The sequence below is a fragment of the Camelina sativa genome, chromosome 15, assembly GCF_030686135.1.
Source record: "Camelina sativa cultivar CO46 ecotype springtype chromosome 15, ASM3068613v1".
Classification (NCBI taxonomy): domain Eukaryota; kingdom Viridiplantae; phylum Streptophyta; class Magnoliopsida; order Brassicales; family Brassicaceae; genus Camelina; species Camelina sativa.
In genome coordinates, this window is record NC_141894.1 from 19,214,299 (window position 1) to 19,242,099 (window position 27,801).

The following is a 27,801-nucleotide window of genomic DNA, read 5'->3' on the forward strand; positions in this document are numbered from 1 at the left end:
AAATTTACAGCTTTAGTTTCAGCTCTGTCTCTTATGAGGTGCATCAAAACTGTAACTTAGCTTTCTATAATACACCATTATAATTTGGTGAATAATGTATACGAGATGTTCTGTTATTTAATAATGTTTACCTCTCGATTGTTGTTTCAGTCTCATCTCTGTTTCCATGAGTTAGACCATATTCTCAGATCTGATTAGTTCTCGGCTTTAGGATTATGTGAAATTTGGGGTTGTTAAAAACAGAAATTGATACTTGCGTTCTTACATTGTTTTCTGATTACATAGATTTTACATTGTTTTTCCCTTGAGGTCTGATTATTTTTAGCATTATGATTGAAAGTGATGTATTTCAAATCTGGGTGTAATTTGTTTTCCTGTGCTCAGCAGCTAGTTTTTACACGGCTCTAGCTCCGAGGGAAGAAGTCACCACGCTGCACATAATAACGCAGAGAGATCACAACAACAACAAAATTAATTAAGGAGAAGAAAGATGTCGTGGCAAACTTACATTGATGAGCATTTGATGTGTGATGTTGGTGATGGCCAGGGACATCATCTTACCGCTGCTGCTATCGTTGGTCATGATGGTAGCGTTTGGGCTCAGGGTGCCAACTTCCCTCAGGTATAATATCCATTTTCAAGAGCAGCATGGTCGTGAAGCACTGGTTAGTGCTGGTTCACTTCATGTCATGTTCTTTTTTGTTTTGTTTTGTTTTTACAGTGCTTCTGTTCTTTCAGCTGCATAAAATTGAGCATTTGAAAAGCAAAATCGAGAGAGTCCTGCTTTTGAACGGGTAATATATATATGAATCATTAACACTTCCATTTTTTCTTACTGTCTTTCCATTTTTTTTTTAACTCATATGGATGTTTTCTTCAATCCTCTTAGGACGCTCGATGGTCTAAGTTACTACGAAATGAAAATACTCAACTACTCATGTTTGAGATTTCCATAGGTTGGACCGATGTGATGAAGGAGAGGACGAGGCAGTGCAATGAGGTAAAGATTCATCCATGTGTTCCAGATTGTATAACTATATTTCTTCTTTTCTCAAATTTTTCTTGTTAACCACATATCAAGGAATCAATCCCTCTCTTAGAGATGCTGAAGAGAGGCTTGCTGAGCATGGGAAATCTTCAACGGAGAATGCCACATATGACCCATCATGGCGAAACTTCCTCGCGACTGAACTATTTTTTATCTTGGTTGTGATCTTTTGGTTATAGGATTTGGTTGGTTATATGGATGGATAGATGCTACATTTTTTGGGGATAATATAAATCAAAAATTGACATTTTATTTTAGTTTTAATTTATTTATTTTTTAGTTTTTTTTTAAATTTTAATTTATGATGGTCGCAAATAAGTTGTTGATAATGTGACCTTTTTGCAGCTACAGTAACTTAGTCCTAAATTAAACACTAGAAAATTAGTCTTAATTAAGTCCCAAATTTACGACTGCAAAACCCGTCATAACTTAGTCTTAAGATGTGACTCTTTATACAAGTTGTATAGTAGTCGCTTAGTTACGACGTTATTTAGGCGTCACCAAGTGGTCGCAAATTAGCGACCGTTTTGCGACCATTTTAATTTGCGACCAAAAATTAGCGACTACTAAAAACAGTCCTGGATTAGTCTCAAACAGTGACTTTGTGACCATTTAGAGACTATTTCGGTAGTCCCAAATGGCATGTTTTCGTGTAGTGATAGCCGCTTTCCTGAGCTGCCAAAAGAAGACCATAGAGAGATAGAGATACTTACAAGTCTTAACACATGCCAACTTTTTTGTTCATAAACTATCAATATTACCATAGCTGCTACCTGAAACAAAAATCGAAACCATGTAAAAATATGGAAAAAAATGGCCAGCTACACAATGTATGCCGCAAAACATGGCCACATATCTGAAGTTTAATAATGTACCCCTAGCTACACTAACTATATGTTTGACATGCCCACATACATCAAGTATATGATGTTATGTGTTTCACATCATTGACATAGAATATCGGTTAGCCGTGTGATTTTCCCCGACAACGACCGGCGTTGACTCATCGGAACCATAACCGGACAAAACTGAAACCCGAATCGGGCTCCTGCGACCCAATAAAAAAATTCAACCCGGTGCGTTTATTGTTATGGATCGATTTTATTGGGCTTTATCTGTTAGTAAAACAGGCCCATTTTCGATTAATTCAATTGTTATGGTAAAAATGAGAATCGACGAAAACAAGAAAAGTTAAAAAGTTTTATCCTAAAAATCGTAGAAGTGTTGAAGAAATCCCCTTTTCAATTAGAGTTTTTACTGGTACAAAATGCAGTGAAATCTTTGCTGGAAATCGAAATAAAGAAGAAATCGGCTGTTGATTCACGTCCAGATGAGGTAAATTTGGATGTTTGATGTTGATTTTTAACTTTTTTTGTCGTTTTGAACAAGTGGGAAAGTGGGATTGTTGTCGGAAAGATTCTCCTTTATATGTTATTGTCGGGTTATCTCTAGGGTTATTGTCGAGTATTGTTGTGTCCTTAGTTTCATTGTTTATAACAACATTTCTCGGTCGTCTCTGAATTATATATCATTTTTTGTAGTGAAAAAATTACAGTGAAAGTGAATTGCCATCATTCGGGCCAATTCACGACAGACAATGGAGTGTTGAAGTACATCGATGGAGTTATTGAAGTTTTTGAGGTTGATTCAGTGACAATTTTTCAAGACGTATTGTTGAAAATGCTTGCGAAAAGAGTCAACAACCTTGGGAGAATGTGGTACAAGCTACCATTCGAAGAAGTATCAGATAGGCAGCCTCTGTGGGAGAATGTTGATAGCAATAAGAATAAATTGGTGTCAAAAAGTCGTTGGGTGGGAGAGGTGGACATCTTCTTTGAAAAGGCAGAGGAAGAAATACTAAGCTGCTGGAGAAAAAGAAAAAGCCATTGTAGATGCTGAGATAGTTCTTCCAGATAATCAGAGTGGTGATGATAGTGAGGATGGTAAATCGGATGCAGGTTTATCCGAACTTGCAGAGTCAGATGATGAAGATGAGATTGTGGACGATGATGTTGGTATTGCAGAGGAGGACATTCAAGTATTCAACAATGAAAATTATGAGGAACAAATGAAGTATATCCTGCAATAGATGATGAATCTGGCGATGAAGAAGAGCAAGCAGAGAGATTGGTTAAGAAAGGCTTACCTGATGGTGTGTTTAGTTTGAGGCAGATCTTTTGTAGTGGAAGTGACTTTAAGAAGAACATCATCATATACATTTTAAAGACAAGGCGTAATGTGGTGTATTCTAGGTGGGAGAAGGACAAGCTTGAATATGTTTGTAAAGGAAAAGGGTGTACTTGGAACATTTATTGTTCTATAGAGAATCCGGTTGGTAAGTGGATGGTGAAGCGTTACAATAGTGAGCATCTTTGTCATCCAACAAGAAGGTGTGAAACGATAAAGACTCCTATAATCGCTGATCTGTTCTTAGAAGATATTAGAAGAGATCCAAAGATGAGTGGTCCAGAAATAAAAGATGAGATGAAGAGGATGTACAACATCATTATCTCACCAAACCAAGCTAAAGTTGCAAGAAGACATATATTTGATAAGCTGCAAGCTGAGTGTGATGAGCATTTTGCAAGGTTAAGGGACTATGAGCTGCAACTACGAACTAGCAATCTACACACTACGGTGGAGATTAATACGACAAGAAGGGATGATGGCAGTGAGGCATTTCATCAAATATATATTTGTCTTGGAAGCAATATTGTAGACCAATCATTGGTTTGGATGGTACATTCTTGAAGAACGCTATGCAAGGGATGATGCTTACTGCTGTAGGAAGGGACCCTGATAATCCGATATTTCCAATAGCATGGGCTGTAGTTGATTGTGAAAACAATCCCAATTGGGAATGGTTTATTCGAAAACTAAAAGAAGACTTGAGCTTGGGGTTATGTGAGAACATCACCTTGATTTCAGATATGCATAAAGGATTGATTCATGGTGTTGCTACGGAGTTGCCAATGGCAGAGCATCGTGCTTGTGCTAGACACATATATGGAAACATCAAGAGAGATCACAAGTCATACATGTTGAAGCCATTGTTTTGGCGAGTTGCAAGCAGTTACAACAAAGTGGATTATAAAGAAAATTTGGCTATATTCAAGGAGTTTGATCCGCAGGCTTGTAAAACTCTACTACGAAAGGATCCAAGTTCATGGTGTCGAGCATTTTCAGGGTTGGTTGATGTTGTGCGGATACACACAACAATCACACTGAGTCGTATAATAGAACTTTGAGATTGCAAGGAGGAAGCCATTTGTCCAAATGTTAGAACTTATAAGAAGGGATGCAATGCAAAGGGTTGTCAACCGGTCTATTATTTCTGAGAAAGAAGCTGCAAAATTCACAAAAAAATCAAGGAAAGAGCTGGAGAAATCTTGTGAAGAAGCTCAATATTGTGCATTGATTTCTAGCACTGGTGGAGAGTATGAGATTGCTGAATTTGGGATTGGATATGCAGTGAGTTTGAACAGGCGTGAATGTGCATGCAGAAAATGGGATTTAACGGGTATACCTTATCGTCATGCCGTATGTGCAATCAGAGAACTGAATCTGGAAGTCGAAGACTATATAGCATACTACTATTTGAGTGAGAAATGGAAGAGAACATATAGAAGAGGACTGTGGCCTGTGAATGGAGTTAAGTTTTGGGAAGATTATGGAAAACCACGAATCGTTGCACCTCCTTATAAACGCCCTGCAGGGAGACCAAACGGAAAAGCCAGGATCAAGGGACTAAATGAATCACCTTGCAAAAAGAAGAGTGAGATGAAGGTTGATCGAAAAGGAAGAATAGTGCATTGTGCTATATGTGGTGAACCAGGATATAATTCACGAAAGTGTCCTCATGAGGTATTTGTGATGTCCATTTGATTTGTTTTCCTTTTGGTACACATGGCTAATCAGATGTTTTTGGTTTTTTTAGTCTCCGGAGAGCAGGGCAGAGAGAAGGAAGCTTACGGAGACCCCTCTATTGGAAGCTCAAGACCAAGCGGAAATGGGAGCAGCATGGGCAGCCATAGAGAATCAAGATCAGGCGGCAATGGAGGCAGCATTGGTAGCCATGGAGAATCAAGATCAAGATGTTGCTGAAGTGCAAAATGTGTCATCGACAGCACCACAAGGAAGTCAAGTTGTTAGTTTCTGATTTGGTAACTGAGATTGCAAGGAGCAGTTTTTTGGATGTTAAAACATTGTCATTGGGTTTAATTGGGTTTAGTATGTTTATCTAAAACCCTTAAATCGGCTAAGCTTGTTAATTAACTGTCATTGGGTATTGTTGGGTTTCCTTTTGGTATTTTGTTGTATTAAAACACGACAGTTTAGCTTAATTTGTTGTAATCCTTGTACCATCCAAACAAAAAGGATTACATAGTTTAGTCATTACATTTCTAGCCATTACAGGACCAATCCTACAAATCAACTTCAAACATCAATAAAAACTACTTCACCAATCCAAGTACGATGCAAATACGATGAAATAGATAGTCATTAAGTCATCCAAACTCAACCAAGTACGATGATTCCAATTGCACATACAAGCAAGCCTGTCAAACCCGTGATATAGATGTGTTGATGAGACACCATTGCTTCCATATCATCAATCTTCTTCTGCAGCTGATGTGTCTCTAAATCACCCTTAAGCTCCATGATTGTTGTTGATAGTTGAATGATTATCTTATTATTCTCATTAATTTCTGTTTGAGCTTCGACCAATGCTCTTCTCGCCCAGTCGTTCACTTCTTCTTCATCAACCCAACTAAAGTACTTACAATGACCATTACCACCTTCCTACACACATCAAACAACTGCTTAATCAACATATCTACTCACCTTAACATTGTTCGAAATAAAAGCAATACATACCTTGTACAGCTCACACCCGAGGAACCTACGATTAGGATTTCTCACCGTTTTTGATACGAATATCTTCGCCGGCAATCTACAGTCACAAACTTGCCCCACTCTAGTAGACCTGCTCCTCATGCTACTAGACGATTCCGAGCTTAATTCCATCTTCTCTCCAAATTGAAGTTTCTCTCACGATGAACTAAGAACCATAAAAATCAATTCTTTGTTGATTTGGGGAAAAAATGAGAAATGTAATATTCGATCCTGGGCCTGTTTTATTAACAGATACATGACATTAAAAATCGATCCATAACAATAAACGCACCGGCTCGAATTTTTTTATTGGGTCGCAGGAGCCCGGGTAGGGTTTCTATTTTGTCCGGTTATGGTTCCGATGAGTCAACGCCGGTCGTTATCGGGGGAAATCACCCGGTTAACCGATATTCTATGTCCATGATGTGAAACACATAACGTCATATACTTGATGTATGTGGGCATGCCAAACATATAGTAGGTGTAGCTAGGGGTACATTATTAAACTTCATATGTGTGGCCATGTTTTGCGGCATACCTCGTGTAGCTGGCCATCTTTTTCCTAAAAATAAGAGAGAGTTATCACTTATACAATTAAAAAAAATCGGGTTAAAGGATTAAGAATTGAAGGAAGAAGGGGCAAAACCCCAAGAGAGGAAACATGTGAAAACAGTCAATCAAACCTTCACCGATAGATCATAATATCCACAATGAATCCCCGATAGAGATCTAAGTAACCTCCTCCACAACCTAAAATCAAGACAATAGAAGGAGAGGCGTAGATTCGAAGAGTGATATCGACTTTGATGTGAGAAAACAAACCTCGTTTATTTAAAGGATACCTCTGTACATCGGATTCAGATTCAGATAAAGGAACAACGGCGCCGGAGATTTTAACAGATTGTTACTCAAAGCTAGGTTGTTACTCAAAGGCTCAAAACTATATATATGAGAGAGAATACGGTTTCTGAACATGTTCAAATAACTGTCCAAATAGTATTTTACATTTTATTACAAAATCACTCTATTATTTTTAATGAAGTGTTAAACAAATATAAAGATACAGTATGATCCAAACAAAAAAGAAGCAGAAATATGTAATTTTAATATTTTAATATTACTATTATATACATCAACGAATTCATTTTCCAGGAATATAACTTTTTGTTGAATTGTGTAATTTCTTAATCAACAAAAATTGTGTTTTACAAAAAAAAAAAGAAAAAAAGGATTCGATCATAATTGAAACCTAATGACTTTCCTCTAGTATGAAACAATCTTTGAAGGAGATTATGTAGTATGGAGAAATTTCGATAGCGTAATGAAATTACTAGTTTTAGCTAGTATCTATTTTTCAATAATACAAATGAGATGGCTTGTCGGATGACACTCTCGCTTATGTTGGTGTTCATTTCAAGCTCTCCAAATCAGTCGAATTTTGATTGAAATGCCAAACAAAGCAAGTTGTTGGTGACATGATTATAATGGCATGAAGCTATACCTTGTAGTATTGTGCTCTAGTCCAAAATCGCTGACGGATTTTTCCACCCTGACCGCTGTCACTATTAATATCCTTCATGTCATAAGGTGTGAAGTTTTAATGTAGATATTATAAATTTTAAATAACTAAAATAGTGTGTGAAAAAGGTAATAAAATAAAGAAATAATTGCACCCAACCCCATTTTGTCACTCTTCATTTTCACAAAAATCCACTTTTAATACCTCCTACATATTTTCCCCACTTTCTCGCTTTCTCCTATCTCTTAAAGTCAATCATATGTCCTGACTAAATTATAGATAAAAGTTATGTTTTTATTATGATTTTCTTCGTATTGTGGTCTCACTATCGCACGTTGTTGTTAATCTCCCTATCCACATATTTTCCTAATAATGCAGACAATCTGTCATTTTTTTTTTTTTGGTCAAACTCGGATTTTCATTCAAATTAAAAGAGTTATTCCTCCTCAAAGAGAAGATACAAAAGGCTATCAGAAGCCCAAACAAGCCAAGCCATATGAGCAAATGGTAACACAACAGCAATAACTAAAGCATAAACTAACCATAGATGAAAGGATAAATGGGAGCTAACAAGCTCAAACCATAGATAAAGGGATAGATGGGAGCTAGCAAGCTCAAACCATGGATAATGGGATAGATGGGAGCTAACAAGCTCAACCAAAGTAGATTGGTTCTTGAATGGAGGAAACAAAGCCTCTAGAGACACTAACGACAAACAGTCAGCAAAAGCTGAACGGGAAACGTCTTGAGCAACAAACCTCGCTTCTACTACAAGTAGAACAGTCTTCACAACAATGCTCCCTATGATAATACCACTAAAACCAAGTGAAGTATTTGGGAGGATAATAAGCTCCTTAAAGGAGAGATGAGGGCTATAAAAGCCCCGGTGAACCAGAAAATCTGGAACGATGAAGGAGAGCAGAGAGCTCTTTCCAATCTGCAACAAAGCGGCTACTAACACAGCCAATTTGAAATAGAATCTGCATATTGCAGTAAAGGTTCGCACTAAGGCGATACAAGTGCTACAAGAAAGCACAAATGTGGATCCAAGGGTATCCAAAAACATCAAAGAAGTAAAAGCGAGATCCGAATTCCACAAAGCCAGAGCCACACTTTCAACGATCATCTGAGAACTTTCCAAAGTTGAAGAACCAGAGACCGTAGAATAGGAGCATACCTGGGGGAACAGGAAAGAAGGCGTGTTGATTGAGATGGAGGTGGAGAGCGAGCAGTCAGCTCTGCTGCCAACGAGGCTGAGAAGCCGGTGTGACTTGACGACGTGAGCTACGTGGATCTGAGTCGGAGAGGGATCTGGAGGGTCTGGAGGATCAGGCGGATCTGGTGGAGAAAGAGGATACGACAATGAAGCCGGCGCCGATGGAAGCTTCAGGCCGAGAGAAGCAAGCAGGTCCGTCAAAGACGAAGGCCCATGTCGCAGCGACATCATCGAAGAAGAACGAGCCATTGAACCCGAGAAGCAGAGAAACGCTATTAGAAGCGGAAGAAGCCGGAGAGGAAGCCGGAAAAACACGCCGGAAATGACTGCGATAACTACGAAGAGACACCCGCAGAACGAGAGCAACGCCGATTAGGAGAGGGGAACGCCGGGGAAGCTTTGCCGGTGGAGAAACGCCATTTGAAAACTCCTCTTGCGGCTCCTCGAGAAACGTGCCCGGAAGAGAACTAGGGCGAACGCATAGTAATATGATATTCCAAATTATTCTGCAGACAATCTGTCATTAAGCACACCATACTCAACCCGATTTTACAGTGGTGATGAGTATGAAGTCGTCAAAAAAATTTTCAAATAGGTATACCATGCACTTGATTTTTAAACTTCTAATTCTTAACATGAGTTGTTTGACAATATATTTCCTCCCAATTTACAGCTCAACAATATTCGAAGGCGTACCACATGTAAAGTTTAGTCTCTTCTTATTGGTCGAATTTTATTTAATTGATTTTTTTTACAATCCTTAAGCACTCGATTACTTAGTCCAAAAACGTAAAGGAGTTAATGGTAAAAATTAAAAGCATATCATGGAGCAATATTCGATAGTTATATAGTTGTATTATTGGTCGATTTGCATTAAAAAAAAATTAAGATACTTAACCAGAAACTCAAAAAGTCACTCTTTACATATACACTTTTCCACTGTAAATTTTGATGCTTCCTTTGATTCACTAATTATTTTGTATCCCTACCATTTGACCTTTTAATTTGTTACTAGATGCTTCAACATCCTTGTTCTCATATTCACCATAGAACAAAGTTGATAAGCATCCAATATCGCTGCAATACTACAATTCGTAGTCAACACTTCTTCGACGGTCTCTGTCTCGTCCGTCTGCCATCAGTAATAGGAAAGACTCCAAACCCTCTTTCTTTCGAGCGATGGGACTTGTTCCAAGACTTTATCTCTTCATCCATTGCTTGTTTCCAGCTTTTCGAATTTGAGTCATGTGGTTTTGTCCGCTCAGAGGCAATTGCGCCACTATTTCACAATTTGATACATGTGTGCAGCTTCTCCATTAGCTGACTAAGCGTGTGATCATGTAAATCTATATATACATTTTTGAGACATTTAGCAAAAAAATCCTAGAATTGTTACTTATTTACAAGGAATGCTATTATCATTAAATTTTAAAAATTGAAATTTAAAACTAATATTTTGGGCTAAACAAAAATTCATAAAATATATCCTTAATCAATCAATGACTAATTACAATATCTAATTAAATTAATTACAATATCTTCAATTAATTATTTACTACCAAACACAATTAAAATATTTTGTTTGAAATATAAAATAATATCTTTTAATTAAAATTACGATTTTCTTATCATCTTTATTTTATTTATTTAGTTTACTTGCTTTAAATCATCATAAAATACATAAAATTAATGTAACTATATTTTTTGCATTTTTCGTTATTTGGATTTTGAAAAACATGCATGTCTTACTTAAGCAAGGAAGAAAAATTATGTTTGGGTATGTAGCGGGATGAGTTTCTATATTAATAAAAATTGAAAATTATATCATTAATTGTTAGTAAATCATCAGTTCATTATTTTGTTATCACCATCGACTTAGAATATTAGGCATATCTAATTGAGTTTATTAAATTACGATTATGTAAAATAAACAAGCAGTACTATGTTATATCACTGGTTATATTCAGAATTTAACAATTTAAACTGGTAAACCTAAATTTTTAAACCGGTAAACCTAAATAATATATAGATATAAGGGATATACATTTAAAATTTACAAAACATTAGTTATATATATATATATATATTTAATCTACTAAAATTTATATTTATATTTTATTTTTAAAAATATAGTTCAACGGTGTACCGCGGGTCAAAATCTAGTAGAATTTATAATAAAATTATATCTTGACAACCATTTATGCGACAATAGTATATGACTGATACATTACTAAACGTGGTTAAAATAGAGTATACATATTTAGCTTAGGACTACTTTTATAAATTGGGTTTTCTGAAAAACTTACCGATATTATTTTACTTTTAATATTAGTTACTCAAAAAACCTTATTTTTTTTAAACGGATCCACAAGACCTTTTTTAAAATAATATGCATAGTGGTAGATTCAAATTCTTACGCTTCATATTTGAAGAGATGGCATAGCCATTTTGCTAAACAATCTGAGATATTTAATTTTGCTTTAAAATCTCTAAGTGAAACCTATAGTTTATTTTTTGTACTGTTAATATTTGCTAATATTTTACTCATATTTTACTTATATATTGTTCATGTTTTGCTTTTATCGTAATTTTTTTTCTGATTTCAAATGATAACAAATATACATTATAATCAATATATGGTAATATTATATAAATAATTTTGGAAGTTTTAATTTATACTAAAATTTCCTAATTAAATTAAGTGTATGTATTGGAATCAAGTAATATCAAGTATTGTATCCCGAATATCCTTAAACCAAAAAAGATAAATATAAAAAAAAATGATTTTTGTTTTATAACATATAAAACAAGTTGAATTAATGTGTGGTTAACAAAAAAAAACATATGATACAAAAGGTTACTAACTTATCATACTATAAGAACATTCTTTTGTTCATAAATTATCAAGGAAAAAAATAGTCTATGAACCTAATTTACCCAACACCACATATTGCAATGCTTCTTGTATTAATTGTCATGTCTTAAGCAATTTAATATCTTTGGTTTGAACTGAAAGTTCACTGTCAACTTAAAAAACTGAGAGAATACTCTAAAACGGACAACTAAAGTTGAAGGTGTTTTCCATCCAGACTTCTTTAAGAAGCTAATGTATTTATCAACATTAAGTTGTCTTACATACTTCACCACATCACATGATTCCTCATATGCTTCAATTCTGTTCACCCACCATAATACTCGAAGTTTATAATGCAAAAAACACTATTAATTTGTTAGCAATAGTTTGTTTATTATGGAGAAGAAACCAAAATATCAAACTTACATTAGTTAAGCACTCTTTGTTACCAAGCACTCTTAGTTCCATTGCATTTCAAAAACTTTACCAGACAACCAAACATATCTTTAGTGCGGATGAACACAGTTAGTGGAACACCAAACAATCGAAACAATGATGAAGTAGAGCGATGTCCAACTGGAGAATGATCGATTAAGTATGCAAACACCATATTTTTCTGCAAAATTTTCAAAAACATATTTCTTGAACAAGCTCAAATTTCCCTTGCATCTTCAATTTAAAACATATGACTTTTTTCTTATATTTATTAAGTTTCTTCTTCTTCTACTCTACAGCTTGTAGGTAGCAGTCCACCATCTATATTAACAATTTTTAAGTACATTTTGGTTTATGCCTTTTAAGTTTTATTTATTTAATTTTTGTTTACAACATTAACCCCTAAAACAATTCCATAAATAATATTGTAGAGAAACTCAAATACTAAACTTTCTTAAATTGACCAACATTTGTTACATTTATTGCCATAAAATCTTAACAACATCTATACATCCTGATTTTTCCAAAAACAATTCTACCCATTAAAGTTTTAACCCATTAAATCTCCAAAACTATTTTTATGGATGCTATAATCTCTCAAATTTAAATGATATACAACAGATTTTCCATAACAAAAGTTTACAGTATCCATAATTATATTAACATTAATAAATTTCCTAAACCAAAAATCCAATTATAAAATGTCACATTAAATATGTTGAAAACCCTCCATATAATTTGGTTTATTTTTATTTTTTGAGGAATTACCAAAAAAATTAAAATTCTATTAATTATCATAAGCTATATATATTGACATGGAAAAATTATAAACTATAAAAATATGCTAATTTGGTAAAACAATTAACATAATTAAACTTGATAAAAAAAAAAGCAAAAACTTATTTTGATTTTGGTGAGACGGGTTGGCATTAATCACATATAGGGAGTTAAGTGAAATTGTTTTTTTTTAAACACTTTTAGATTGTACCATGAGATAAATGTATTACTAAACTATACATATACCACACGGGTTAAAACCTTGAAAACACTACAAAAATCTTATACTTTTAATATTTTTATCAAGGGAAAAAAACTAGATTGACCCAAATTAAGAGATTAATTACTTAATTAACTCATAAAATATGAGGGTTAGTTGGGTTATTTTTATGTCTAAAATACCCTTTTTTGCTTTGTTAGGAAAAAATAAAAAGTCAAATTTACCCTTTAAAAAAATTTCCAGCGTTTTTTTTTTAAATAAAAATATATTCAAAAGTCTGTCGGACTAGTTGTGACAGATTTATTTATTTACGACAGATTTATTTTTGCACGACAGATTTATTTGTGCATGACCGACAGATTTATTTTGGATGACAGATTTATTTGAAAATAGTTACGACAGATTTATAATTAGTGACAGATTTATTCTAACGACAGACTTATTTATAATGACACCACAGACTTTCATAATATATGGAAAATTAGTTATAATATGTGGCAGATTTATTTTTCACAGATGTTATAGATTTATTTTTTTCGCTAAAAATCTGTCGTATTGTGACAAAATTTTTTATGAAAAAATAATTACTAGTTTGACGTCTAGTGATAACAGATTTATTTCATATTACCAAAGATTGTTTAATTTAACAAAAAATCTGTCGTTTGATAATAGATTTGTTAAAGTTTTTAAAAATTGCTAAAGAGACCTACATTGAAGCCATATGTTATGGCAGATTTGTTTATGTTATGACAGCTTTGTTTTTGGCTTAAAAAAACCTGTTGTTTGATAACAGATTTATTAGATGTAATTATAGTGACAACATATTTATTTTTTGTTATGGCAGATTTGTTTTTTGTTATAACAGTTTTATTTTTGGCTTCCAAAAATCTGATGTTTGTTACCAAATTTGTTTAGATTAGTTGCCATATTCGCCATTAAAATCATTAATTGTTTCTCTATTTTCTATTTATATATCATATTCTTATACATTAACATAGATATATGTTTTAAGTCATATTTTATACATCTTTTTTTGATAAATCATAATTTTATATATCAGATTTTTTTATCATATTCTTTTTCTAGAAATTTGAAGAAAATTATATTTTAAACATCAACACAGATACATTTTTAAAATAATATTTTTAAATAATATTTTATTTCATTATAGTTTTATAAAACATGTTTTCGAATTTTTTTTAAGAAAATCATATTTTAATATATAATATTTTTATAAACATATTTTCAAATAAAAAATTTAAAAATCATATTTTAACTTATTATTTTATACATTATATTTTTCTTTTCTTTTTCTTTTTCTTTTTATTCTTTTTTTTTTCAAATTTTCGTTTTTTCTAATAATAAAACTTAATTATTATTTTTTTGGGTTTTTGGTCTTTTTACATAAATATTGTGTCAATCTAGTAATAAGATGCTATAGTATGTCAATTGAGTTATTTTTACCCAAATTTGGGTCAATCTAGTGTATTTTCACTTTTATCAAATACTTGTAAAATTTTATATTTTTAAAATTAATAAAATAATAATAAAATAACAAATAAATACAATATAAATTTTAAATTTTTAAAATTAAAAATATTGGTCTGCGGTGTACTGCAGGTTAAATCCTAGTCTCTTATAAAGTCTCTATAATGACATTAGCAAACGAGTTTCTTCTTTTTCCCATTAAACGAGTATTTTTGTCGTTGTTTTCTCATAAAAAGTGTTGGATAGAATATATTTTTGTTGTCATTAGCAAAGATTGTCCTTGTGAATCCAAAGCGGCAACAAGATCCATTTTGCTCTTCCTAATCTAATCGCTAGATTCAAAACTTAATTTTGTAAATTCTCTTCTTTTTTTTTCTGCTTAGACAACCAATCAGGATATACTTTTTAAAATTATTGTGTGGTTAAAAAAAAAATCTCCATCAAAACATCAACCAATAACTCTTTTTTTTTTGACATGCAACCAAATAACCATTGTATGGCCCAACACTAATAAACAAGACTGACCTACAAGTAGAGATATTCGTTTTCTTTTTGGTCGACACAAGCAGATACTTTATTTTCCTTAATAGAATCCTCAACAGCTTTGGAAAAGCATATGAAAAAGCTTTTTTAATTTTATCATCCACTCAATATTTATTATGGAGCATATAAGGGAGCATTTACAAGCTGCAGATGCATTCATATGCTCTCTTTCTATATGCTATCATCTAAAATATTTCCCAAGCATTTAACTCTAAATATGTTATATTAATAAATGTGTTATATTAATCAGCTTAACGTTGCATAATGCTAATGCTTATATTATATGTGGTTCCAATCAAGCTCTAATTATAGTAACTACGAAAAAGACACATTTCTCGACTTCTGCAGCTTACCATCAACATTAATAATTCCATTACCTAAATATTTAATATCAAGAACATCGTCTCAGTTGATATTAACAACAAAACATTTAAAAAGTCAGAAGTTACAAAAATTAACTAAAAACTTCCGGCCAAACAAAAATACATCAAGATACGAATATATATAATTAATCTCTAAATCGTCTTCCTTAGTATCCTGTCGGAAACTCGCATCTTCCATACTCTGCATATTCACATTAAATCAAAACCAATCAGCTTCTTTTAAGATTAGATTCACAAATCAAACTTAAAATATCTAAAAATAAATATCATAGGATTCTCTTTAAACACCAAGATGACGTAAAGCCACGACAAGTTAAAACACTAGTGGTCTATATGTTCACGTGGGAACATTTGACCTCTGTCGTCCACACATCAATATAATCAAACCACACATCTACACTACCCTAAAAATACGCTACCCTAATCGGCGTACGTTAGCATGAAAGCCCCAAACCTACTCTAACATACGCCACACTAATTAGCAACTAGCAAGAAAAAGAAATATGAGATTTAAACTCACTTGGTGGTTGGCTAACGACGTAAGCGGCGCCGCCGAAGTAACAACTCCCACCGGCGCGTCCCTTCTTCTGATAATAACTATTAAACGCAAAGGAAGCGTGAGCCTCAAGTGTATCAGGACTGTAACAGTTAGCACCAGGTTGAATCGGACGGCAATCAGCACCACCTTCACCACAAGCATAATCCAAACCTCCTTGTAACCTCTCTTCACCAGCGTCACCATTAGCTACACACCAAGACTGACCATTCAAACTCTTCGAGACACCTCCTCCACCACTCATAGGAGGCGTCGTGACCTGGTGATCTCCGGTAACCGGAGTATGACTACCGTCACGGTAATGTTTAAGCCCTTCAAGAGTGAAAGGGATGTCGTAAACTTTCTTCTCATCAGGGAAGAAGAGACCATAGTTTCTCTCAGACGTTGGACCTAGCTTCTTGTTCTCGTTGAACAGAGCAAAGAGATACACCGTTAGATCTGCTTTAGGACGTAACGGTGTACCACCACGTGTCAAGATCCGACGTATAAGGTTTCCGTTGTAAGACGCTGCGTTTGCTATGGTGGCTCCGACTTCGTTCTCGTCTCCTTTCGACGGCCAGCCAGTTTCCGTCACAATGATCTCGATATCGTCGTACTTTAAAGCCGACATAGCTGCGAAGACCGCGTCGATCTGAGCGTCGAATAGATTAAAGTACCTCAAACCGTTGCCTGCATCAACCATTCCTGGATTCTCTCTGAGTAAAGCGTAGTCTAAAGGAATGACGTCAGAGTTTCCTTCGTAAGCAAAGAAAGGGTAGACATTGATCATGAGTCTTGAACCAGTCTCGCGTAAGAAGTCAAGCATTGGTTTGATGACAGTGTCAACGAGTTCTGGTCGGAAAGATCCGGAGGAAGAAGGGTAAGAGTTTTGAAGAGCGCTCAAGGCAAGAGGTGAGGAGATTTTAATGTCGGAGTGGAGGTTGAAACTGACTAAAGCTTTGTGGATGTTTCTCATTGCGGGGATAAGGTAGTTTGTGGTGTTGTGTGGATCAACGAAGACTTCGTTACCAACAGCGATTGATTCTATCTGTGTTGAAGGATGGTAAGCAGCTACATTGCGTTTGACCCACGAAGCGGCGAAGGAAGCTCTCTTTGCGGCGGAGAAGAGTATCTCGTTTGGGACATCTACTGTGACTTTTATACCAGATCCGGATAAAGCTTTGAGAACTGATGGGTCTGCGTCAAAGATCTTGACTCTGTTGATTCCTTGAGATTTAAGGAGCTGGACTACTTTGAATGCGGAGGGTAGTTCATCGGAGATACGGCCGTAGTTTACGCCGATGGAACCAGCATCTGCAAGAAAAAAGAAAAAAAAAAACAGAACATGAGAACAGAATAATGAGAATGTGGTTTTGTAATGTAATGTTATGTTTTCTTGATAAATGTAATGTAATGTTGTTACCTGAGAGAGAAATGGGTGAGAATAGGATGAGGAAGACGAGAGGTGTGAGAAGATCCATACTCAGCTTCTGGTGAGAAGTGAGTTGGAGAGAGGGAGATGAGAGCTTAAGAAGGAGCCACAGAGAGATTTAGGGTTGTGAGTGAGTGGTGTTGTGGGAGAGTGAGGGGAGGACTAACTAAAGTGGTGGTGGTAAACAAGGTAAAGAAGACTGGGGGTCTTATTATCCAAAAGGAATTATTAATAAGTGAATAATTATTAGCTTCTTACATAATGTTTTTTTAATGACAGGTTTTTTTATCTAGTGTATTTGAGTATTGCAATATTTATTTCACATGTGACATGTCATATAATTTGCATCACCTTCTCCACTATGATCCCAACTTTCACATGTTATTGCAGTTTGTAAACATTGTATATATGTGCTTAGAGTTTACAGCTAATCATGAGTAGAATTGATGGGGTTTTTATGAATCTGAATCATTTTGTTTTTGTTTTACGTAAAGTTGAATTCTTTATTTACTAGTGGTTAGCTGTGTAGTATTTTTTATTTAGTGTGTAGTTTTTTTATTTAGTGTGTAGTTGTGATAGACTTGATAGTCACAAAAATTCTTTTGAAGTAAAATAGAAAACAATAATAGAGGTAACATTGCACGCCGACCCTACCATGTTTTGTAAAATTCTTTATACTACTAGTTTGTGAGATGAATCTCCAACCGTAGAAATTAGAAAGAAAATATCAAAAAAATAATTTCAAAGTTTAGACTCGCTCGCTATTTTTTTTGTGAAACAATTTCCTAATACAAGTCTAGTATATAAAAGTACAAAAATTCTTGTAGACAGACTTCTTTAAGGTGAGAAGACAAAGTTACAAAAATGTCTAAAGATTCCTGACGAGCTAGCTAGCTACAAAAATCTAACGAAAAATGGTAAGACTTTGAAATTGCTAAATTTTGAAGATATCGAGATAGTGGGCAAAAGAGAGTGGCACCCACATGATAGAAGATGAGCCGTTCGCAGAACACGATGCCTCGTGCCTTGGACTCTCTCACACGTAGTCTCACTGTTCATTCCGGTCCCATTAACCCTCTTCGCTCTTGTCTCCTTCCACACGTGTGTGCTCGTGCCTGTACTGTTAAATGTGAATTTATGCCTATAATAAACGTAGCCTAGCTAATGGAGTAAATCGGTTTAGCTGGTTCTGGTTTAACAGCTGAAATAAATGTGCAACAAATGTTTGGTACGGTTTTAAAGTGTTTTGGATTTCCTTTATATTGGTTGGATATGAATTTTTATTTCGATTTTGGCTTTCAAACGTCAAAACATTTTCTCACTTCCAATTGAGTTTAATTTGTAATAAAAACCAGAAAAAGCTAGTATAAATTAGATGTCATTTGTTGACAAAAAGAAAGAAATAGTGGTTGTGTCCGATGTTAGTTTTGTCATATTTCTTTTATGAAACCCCAAAAAAATATGGGAAATTTATCATTTGTGCTATGTTTTTTTAAAATGGCTTTTTCAGTTTTTATTTTAGAAAAGTCTCTTTACTCTCCATCTAAACTATATGTCATGATAAGATTCTAAGCTTTAAGAAGGTTTTCTATATGATAACTCCGAAAATTTGATCCAAATATTTTATAAGTATTGATAATATTTTAAAAGGTATTTTTAAAGTCTTACACATGTATAATTATATATATTTTTTTTTGTCATCTTGAATTTTATTAAAACTTGTTTTGGAACCAAGGTAAAATTACAAACTGCCCAAAAAAGGGAAAACTAAAGCCGGCGGACAACTAAAAATCTCCAGAGTCGATGCCAGAGGAGAAGAACAATCCCTGGAAGCTAAGCCCTATTAAAGGGAGACAACCATAGACTGAACTAAAAATACAAAACAGAAATATCAAACCAATTGAAAAAGGACGACTCCTTAGACTACAAACAGAAGTAACTAGGCAAAAACCTTAAAAATGGTAGCACCAAGATAACAGAGAAGCTTCTTCTTTTAAAACACTAGCGCATGTGATTTATCACGGCTGCCCACGGCCAACCCGTAATAACAACTACCTCCTCCTATCATGAAGAGAGCCAATCTCTCGAGAACCAAGGACATCATAACCCGGCAAGCAAAGAGTACTCATAGGAAATCATAGAGACTCAAAACACACTCCCAGATGCGACGACGACGACTGATGCGTCCCATTACGTCTAGCTAGAATCCTTCAAAAAGCGATCATATCTAAACAGATCATGAAGGCGAGTACAAGGAGCAAGGCAAAACTTCTCAAGAAACATCAACCTCAATAACAAGACCGAAGCATGACCAAGAAGTTAACACCCACCAAGAACACCAAGTAAAAGCAATGACTGAAATCTTTGAGGACTACCACCAACCAGACACTAAACACGAAACTTCTGCTAAGAAAGGAACCGAGCGCCATAGGCTGAACCAAAGAGACAAGGACTGGGAGAAAGGCAATAGCTGGACGGATCCTCAGCCATTCCATGCATGCGGCTTTGTAACAAAGATACGCACAAGACCAGCAACAAAACTGAGGCAGGACACAAACAAACCACAATGGCAATTATTCTTCAAACCAACCGTTGATCTAAGATCCGGCATCATCATCTTTACTTGTAATCAGAATCCCTCACAGAGATGGCTGTTCTGACCGCTTCCTCAAACCAATCACAAATCAGGACATGAATCAACCAAAAAAGCTCCTCAAATGAATGCCCAACAAAACTGCAAACCACACTAAACACCTAACCGAAGCTAAAAGATGCAGGAGAAGGACGAGGATAGCTTACTCAAAACGGAGATAACAAGAACCCAGTACAGAAACGAGAAGCTTCACCTTTCAGATCAGGACAACACTGGATCTAACGAAGGCAAAGAAGACTTCTTTTGAAGCTGCTGGGGGAAGAAGAACAACGCTCAAAAGACCGCCGAGCAAACCTCACCGTGAAGACCATCTCACTTGTTGAGCATACTAACAACATCATCAATTCACCAGACCTAGCCAAGACAACACAAAAGAAAGCCAAGCAAACTAACAGAAGAGCATCATGGGGCCCTCTCACAGTTACGGCGAAGAGCGCCGGTCACCGGAGAAGGCAAACGGAGAACTAGTTTTTCAGGCGGCTAAGACGAACTTGGATCGTCGAGAGAGAGCTTTTATTTTTTTCTTTGGATCGCCATATAATTATAATTTATGTATGCTTTTATAAAGTTCACACCTATTAGAAAAGATCTTGGATATTTTAAAGCATTTTTTATTAAATTTTAAGGAAGAATATTTTTAATAAATAATATTGAAAGCAGCATTTCTAACAATTTTTCAAATAATAGGTTTTTTTTGTTTTGTTTTGCATATTAACTAATAGAAAAGAAAAATTCCTTGCTGTAGTAAGGAGACTAAAACTGATTCAAAAAACAAAAGAGCTTGACATGTTACGAATAATTTTCCTATTTAAAAGCTAAAAACTATGTCCATTTAATCCCTACCATTATTTATAAATACTTAAAAAAAAAAACTCTCTCTTTTCGTGATTGTTGAAATACAGTTTAGACTTAAGAGTAAGGAATGACTGTAAACGTCAAATTAGCTTTGAAGCATTCTTGCTAAAGGTAAATGAAGAATTTTCAGACAATTGACACAAAACAAAAAGTACTGGACCATGATTTATATTGTACATATGGGAATCATATGAACTTGACGAATTGTGACAATGGGCGTTTGTTACTAAAAATATTTTCAATAAATGTATTGATGGGTCCAAAAATGTTATCAAGAGAATACTGAAAGAAACTTATAGAATTTATTCTGAATTGTGAGTTTACAAAGAACAAAGAAAATAGATATATATCTCTAAATCTTTGGGTAAAACTTTGAATGGTTGCAGCAAATGTAAAAATACAAAACCATTAATGGATTGGACCATTTTTTGTTTACTATTCATAAATTGTAACCTTTTTACAAAATTATTTGACTTTCTACATACAAAAAGATCCACAACAATCATTTACTAGTTGAATTCTATAATCTTTTTCTAAATCAAATTGAATTTCTAAATCTTAAAAAAAAAACAAATGTCAACAAGTTAACAATTTCAACCACTATAAGCAATCAATTTTTCAAAAATCAGACTAAAAAAAAATCTGTATTTTCTACATGTACATTTTTTATTTTGAGTCCACAAACTAGGATTCATAGTTTTTCTATTAACTGTCAGAATTGCAATATTTACACATGACTTAATCCATATAATCCTCAAATTTTGTGGGTTTTAGATTATAGATTTTGACTTTGCAAATGAAAAAATAAAAACAAATGGAACTTAAGAAAAATGTACATCTCCTAGAAGAAAACTTCAAAAATTCATCAAAGTGAGATTTTGGATTTCATTAAGAAATCGGCAAAACAAAACTCTTAAAAACTAGCTTCTCTATATATAAGAGAATCCCAACTTTCTCAAAATATTTAATAAGTATAAATAAAAAAATTTGAAAAACTATGTGAGAACTAAAAGGTCCCAACTTTCTCAAAATATTTAATAAGTATAAATAAAAAAATTTGAAAAACTATGTGAGAACTAAAAGGTCCACAACCATGAAGACCAATCTTGCTTGTTTCTTAAGTTGTGGCTGACCCAATAGAATGCGCTACTCCAGTCATGGGATTTTTTTTTACGTCATTAGGGCTAAAATCTCATAACACCCTTTCTATCAAAACAATTTCTCAAAACTCCCTCAATTGTAAAAGGACAATATTACCCTTAATGAAGATTGTTTTAGGTTAAATATAATCAAATCAGTAGTTGTTCAACGAAAAACACAGTAGCTTAGTGGTTGCGAGCTCCATGTGCACGCGCGCGCGCCCAGGGTTTGAATCTCACTATACGGGGTACAACTGGTACAACTAGGGTGCAACTAGTACAACTATGGGATATATGGTACAACTATTCGAGGTGCAACTGGTACAAGTAGGGTGCAATTGGTACAACTAGGCGATATATGGTACAACTATGCGATGTGCAACTGGTACAACTAGAAGTCGGGTATGTACGACTAGAATGTTTAATATTCTTTAAAAATTGTTAGAAGGGTAATTTCGTCCTTTTATTAAAAGAAGGAGTAGTGAGAATAAGTGGAGGTAATGCAGAAATGAATTTCTGGTATAGAAGCACAAGAGATGAACGCTCGTTTAAGAACCAGTTTATGGAAAAGAATGAGCTTTTGTAAAAAACTTGGCCTTGAGAAAAAACTAACAAGTAACATCATCATCAAAGTCATTTCGGAAAGCCCTTTGGATTTAGTTTATCTTCCGGCCCACATATACAAACGGGGCTATTACTGGGCCATATGTTAACTCAATCAAAACGCTAGGGTTTACGAGAAGGAGATTAGGGTTTTAAAGTTAAGCCGACTCGTACCCCTCTATATAAATTCAGATTCTCTTCTCTCTCTCTCATATCATCATCATCCACTTTTTGTAGCTTATTCGACCTAATTTTACACAGTTCATTACTAGTTTTTTCGATTCTCAATGTTTTTTTTTTGGTTACGAATTTGTTTTTCTTTAAATTCCCGATGAAGAAGCAATCCCATAGATAGGAAGTGCCGTATGACACTTTACACAACAACGGACTGAACGAGGATTGCATCCGGTGAATTCCCATCCCCCGATCAGTCTAACCCGGCTCGTATCCGGATCCCATACCCGGATCCGTTTACGGTCGTGTACCGACTCCTCGGCCGGGTCTTCACCGTACTTCCCACCGTTCTGTGTTCGTTGTGTGGGTGATTTGACAAGGGTTCGCTGAGGGTTCTCTCTTTTTTATTTATTTTTTTCTTGATTATTAAAATTGTCCGATGCCACGTCGACGGTAGCTCTTTGTGGCTATGATCCTCGATGCTACATTGGACATAAACAGATGTACGTGTTTCGCTTACTGATAGGAACCTGTGGGTCTCGATTATTACACGATCTACGGAGCCATTTCGGCGATTACATTTTAGATTTTTTGAAAACCATTTTTTGATAGTTTTTTGATTATTGGGAAGATTACCGATGATGATTATTGCTAAAATATGGAATTACCGTCTGAGTTTTTTACTCTTTGATGTGAAAAACGCTGGCTTACTGAGGCTTCCCAATTTTTCCAAGTTTTAACTTTCAATTTTAGCTATTTCCTTCAAATCATGTTTTGAAATTATTGCTTAAACCATTAGCCAAGATTAACTGTTACATGGGATGATGTTAATGACTGTAATAATTATGACATGGTTGGAACATGAAAGACATGGATGGAACATAATTGTTGTGATTGTCTTCACCAGAGCTTAATTTGTTTAATAACCGTAATCACTGGCGTTCATAATGAATTCGTCGCTTACACGAACATAATTCTAATGGAAAGGAAAAATAATCTAGAAATGTGAGCAATGTAAATGATCTTATTGAATCTACATCAGGAATAAAATTTTGAATTTTACTTCAAACTAGGGTCATAAATTAAAGACTACTACCAAAAAAAAAAAAAGAATCTATCAGAAATCAATGTTTGAACTACTACTACTATGTAGGAGGGAAGAATCTGTTGAGGTTAAAAGGCAAAGTGTAGAACTCTTCGTTACGGTTATCTCCTCTGAATGTTCTGAACTTGACCCACCAAGGCATGCCTCTGTCTTTCTTTGATCTCTCTACTTCCATTGTGTTGTCCATGAACACTGCTATGATTAGACCAACTGTTGCTGGAGACATGAATATTGTGTTTAAGAAGGCGTTGAACCATCCTGCGTTTGTGTGAACTAGCCCGTAATGTCTAGCGTCCCAGTAGTTGACGAAGAACTGAGGTATCGAGATTCCGAGAAATAGTGATAGACCGGTGATCATTAGGTTTCTCATGCTGTTCATGTTTGTGAACTGAAGAAATGAGAGACCAACCGCAGCTGCAATAAAGATAAATCAGATGAAATGTTTTCTTTCAGTGAGATGATGTAGTGTATTCAGTTTTGTGATGGTCTTTACCAACAAGGCCGAAGAGGACACAGTGCAATGCTGCGTATATTGGGACTGGTATCGATGCAAACACAGCTCCGAATTTGCCTGATCAAAACAAACAACGAAGCTTTTAAACTGTAGGATCCGATACAATAGAATGAATGGTAAAGCCTATAACAAGTTTTTGTACCCAATGTAGAGAAGAAAATCATGAAGCCTGCGGATACTTGAACAACACGACGGCTTCCAACTCTTGTTAAGCCTAAAAGTCCTACATTCTCACTGCAAACACATTTTAACACCTTCATTAAAGAGCAGTGAATATGTGAAAACGATAGCTTCCAAAGAAGTTACTTTACTTACACTAGAACAGTAGAGCCTGTGCCTGTTCCGAATAGACCATCAAGCAATACACCAATGCCCTGAATTTTTAACAAGAAACATTGCATAACAGATAAGATATAGGAGAAATCTAGAGGCTGCCATATGCATTTATGTGTGTCTTTTTATATCACACTACCTGCCATCCAATGCCTCTACTCAATACATAAGCAGGAGGTGGCGTGGCTATGGCTAACCTTGAAGCTGCCATGTAAGCTCCAGTAGACTGCACAACCCATTAAATTTTAATCATCTCAGACCCCCTAACACAATTAAACTTAAGTTACTTGCAATGACTCTAACAATGTGCTGATTCTTTTACCTCGACCATGGATACAAGAACTGCAGACATCATAGCAAACGAATGGCCTACTGAAAACGTTGGAGGCCCCCATTGGAGAGGGTATGGAAACTTGAACCTGACGACACATTATAAGCACAATGAGATATGCACTATGTAACCACAATACATGAGGATACTGAGCTGTTGAATACCATGGAGCTGTTGATATAAGATTTGCTTTGTCTGTTCGACAACTATGTTGTGTAAGTGATGGTTTGCCTCTGTAAGCTCCACTTGCGGTAAGGATAATGGCGTAGATCCAAACAATAGTTACACAGATCAATATCGGAAACCTTTCAAAGATTGGGACATCTTTAAATGGTCTGACATGTTTTAGATACTGCCAAGAAAGAAAGAAAGAAAATAGCATAAGAAAGAGAGAAATAACTTGGAGAGCAAGCCAAGAAAGTCTAAAACAACACAAAGGTTTTACTTGGGTTAGTCCAATGACAAGCAATAGCATCGGTAGTCCAATCTCAATGCAGTTCCCGAGCTATAAAACAAGATAATCAAAGTTTAAAAGAGATATTTCATTAATGTTTAAAGCAAAGTCATGGTGTGGACTGTGGAGTGGGGATTTGTATGAGGTACCTGGGGAAATCCTCGCTGGAACATACCGAGACCAACCAATCCAACAACTGGTGCCATACCAAGAGGGCTGAAAAACCTGAAATTGAAAAAGATGAAAAGCAAGTAATGAATTTGGATAAGAATCCTATAGTTAAGACAATGAATGTGTCTTTCAAAAAGAAAAAGAAAAAAAACAAAGAAAGAATGATATACTGTACCTAGAGAAAAGACCCCAAACTTGGCTGTAGCCAAGAATGATCTGTATGCTAGACGCGACGATCAATGCCCCTTGTATAGCTCGCATCGTGTGAATAAACCTCTACAAGAACATACTACATTATTTGTTACTATGTATAAACGAGAGACAGTTGTACGAGGAAAAAAACAAATGAATCTTGTGTTCTCTCATTAGGCTTGTTATTATGTACCTCATGGTCATTGGAGATTTTTTGCAAGGAAGAGTCGCTGATAATGTAAGCAATGGGGACAACAAAAGCAAAAGAGCCACCAACAACAGCAGGCAACCTGGTACCAAAAAGAGCTTGGAGAAGTGTCTTGATACCAGCTACAAAGAGTAGTGTCTGTATAACCCTTGCTCTGTCCCCCTTTTGACATACAAAAAGATACAAAGGAATTAGAAGATTAAACATCATAGATATTGAAGAGCAGAACACAGATACTGATAAGCCAATTGAGGAAAGAGAGAGAGAGAGAGATTGGTATTAAAAAGGCTTACATCAGAGCCACCCATAGCTGGAACAAGCAATGCGGGTATAAAAGCACTTGATCCAAGCATTAGAATGTAGTTTTGAAATGCTAGTAACACCGTTTCAGCTGCAATCAACGTTACCAAGAGGTTTCAATTATAAAATTTGTGTTCTACTAAATACATTACAAGCAACAAAAGGGGTTCAAAGACACAATCAGCAAAATTTTATATCTCAAGCTGCAAAAATGTATGTAGTAGTAGAACACAATGAGTTCGTGATAATCAATCATAGCACTACGGAAAAAAAAAAAAAAAAAAAAAAAAAGGGCAAATCAAACACCATGAAAGAGGTCCACCAAAAACAAAACTCAGGTTTTGGTTTCTTTTGCTTAATTAAGAATAAATTAATGTGGTCATTAAATAGTCCCATAAACAAACACAATATAATATTCCATTGCATAAACTATATAGTTTTGAAACGTCGCATATATATATATATACAGAGAGAGAGAAGAGAGAAGAGAGGAAGCGTACGCCAAGGAGGATTAGAGTCGATGCAATATTCAAGGTCTTGAAGCTGTTCCATAGGAGGATGAGTTATCTCCGCCATTGGAGTCACCAAAACAACACCTTCCTTTTCCGATGAACAAACAGAGGAGGAAGACGAAGAAGAAGAAGAACCAAAAAAAACAAAAACAAAAAAAAAAAGTTAAAGTAGAGAGAGATATAAAGCAGTGAGAAAAAGGCAAAAAAAAAAAAAAAAAAAAAAAAAAAAAGGAATATGCAAAGAAGAAAAAAAAATGAACTGAGAATTAAAAAGCTTCTCTCTCTGTAAGTGTAAACTTGTTTTCTCTCTCTCTCTCTCTCTCTCTCTCTCTCTCTTTCCTCTGGCGTGGCGTTGATGAGTTTCTTCTTCTCTTCTTTCTCTCTCTCTCTCTTTTTTTGAATTAATTGTTTGGGATATTACAGATTTGCCCCTGATTCGTTTGCCTGTTCCACCAATTAAGTGTTGCCGAGAGGTGGGGCCCGTTCTTATAACGGAGTCAATTTTTGTAGTTCTTCTCACACCTCTCTCAGGTTTTATTTCACACTTCTCTCAGGTTTGTTGGCACTTGCATTGCATGACAGAGATCTCTTAAATGCAAATCTACTCTTTCTTTCTTTTTTTTTTGGGGTTCAAACTTCATTAAATTTTTAAATAATACAGCAAAAATCTATTAAAAAAAATTAATATAGTTAAAAATTATGATACTTAAAATAATAATAATTATCTATGTACTTAACATTTTAATATAGTATATGATAATAATGAAAAAAAAAATACATTTTTACATAAGGATGCTAAAAAAAAAATTCTTATTATTTTTATTGAATTTTATTAATTTTTATACCTACCCGACTTGAGATTGGATAATTTTACAATTTTGTTATATTTACTAGCTTATCAAATATTAATT

At 34.8% G+C, this 27,801-nt stretch overlaps 2 protein-coding genes, 3 non-coding genes and 2 pseudogenes across 5 annotated transcripts; 5 read left to right on the forward strand and 2 right to left on the reverse strand.

Moving 5' to 3' along the window:
* The first annotated feature begins 490 nt into the window (after nucleotides 1-490).
* On the forward strand, nucleotides 491-5,207 carry LOC104748617 (uncharacterized; annotated as a pseudogene).
* A 10,138-nt stretch (nucleotides 5,208-15,345) lies between these two features.
* On the reverse strand, nucleotides 15,346-17,774 carry LOC104747195 (glucan endo-1,3-beta-glucosidase 12). Its single transcript, XM_010468783.3, has 3 exons — nucleotides 17,338-17,774; nucleotides 15,900-17,228; nucleotides 15,346-15,560 (listed from the first exon to the last, which is right to left on the reverse strand). The coding sequence occupies exons 1-3, from the start codon at nucleotides 17,393-17,395 to the stop codon at nucleotides 15,526-15,528; spliced, it is 1,422 nt and encodes a 473-aa protein (XP_010467085.2). The 5' UTR covers nucleotides 17,396-17,774; the 3' UTR covers nucleotides 15,346-15,525.
* Nucleotides 17,775-18,339: 565 nt separating this feature from the next.
* LOC109129128 (uncharacterized) lies at nucleotides 18,340-18,556 on the forward strand (annotated as a pseudogene).
* A 4,366-nt stretch (nucleotides 18,557-22,922) lies between these two features.
* LOC147926861 (small nucleolar RNA U49) lies at nucleotides 22,923-22,987 on the forward strand. Its single transcript, XR_015583365.1, has one exon. It is a non-coding gene; the product is annotated as a small nucleolar RNA U49 (small nucleolar RNA).
* Nucleotides 22,988-23,203: 216 nt separating this feature from the next.
* LOC147926862 (small nucleolar RNA snoR2/U65) lies at nucleotides 23,204-23,353 on the forward strand. The gene has a single exon (XR_015583364.1). It is a non-coding gene; the product is annotated as a small nucleolar RNA snoR2/U65 (small nucleolar RNA).
* Nucleotides 23,354-23,405: 52 nt separating this feature from the next.
* LOC147926863 (small nucleolar RNA snoZ7/snoR77) lies at nucleotides 23,406-23,486 on the forward strand. The gene has a single exon (XR_015583356.1). It is a non-coding gene; the product is annotated as a small nucleolar RNA snoZ7/snoR77 (small nucleolar RNA).
* Nucleotides 23,487-23,774: 288 nt separating this feature from the next.
* LOC104747196 (nucleobase-ascorbate transporter 1) lies at nucleotides 23,775-27,258 on the reverse strand. Its single transcript, XM_010468784.3, has 13 exons — nucleotides 26,879-27,258; nucleotides 26,372-26,469; nucleotides 26,064-26,240; nucleotides 25,854-25,954; nucleotides 25,657-25,732; nucleotides 25,499-25,558; nucleotides 25,218-25,405; nucleotides 25,045-25,141; nucleotides 24,862-24,948; nucleotides 24,705-24,763; nucleotides 24,532-24,623; nucleotides 24,369-24,446; nucleotides 23,775-24,289 (listed from the first exon to the last, which is right to left on the reverse strand). The coding sequence occupies exons 1-13, from the start codon at nucleotides 26,952-26,954 to the stop codon at nucleotides 23,916-23,918; spliced, it is 1,563 nt and encodes a 520-aa protein (XP_010467086.1). The 5' UTR covers nucleotides 26,955-27,258; the 3' UTR covers nucleotides 23,775-23,915.
* Between the last annotated feature and the right edge of the window lie 543 nt (nucleotides 27,259-27,801).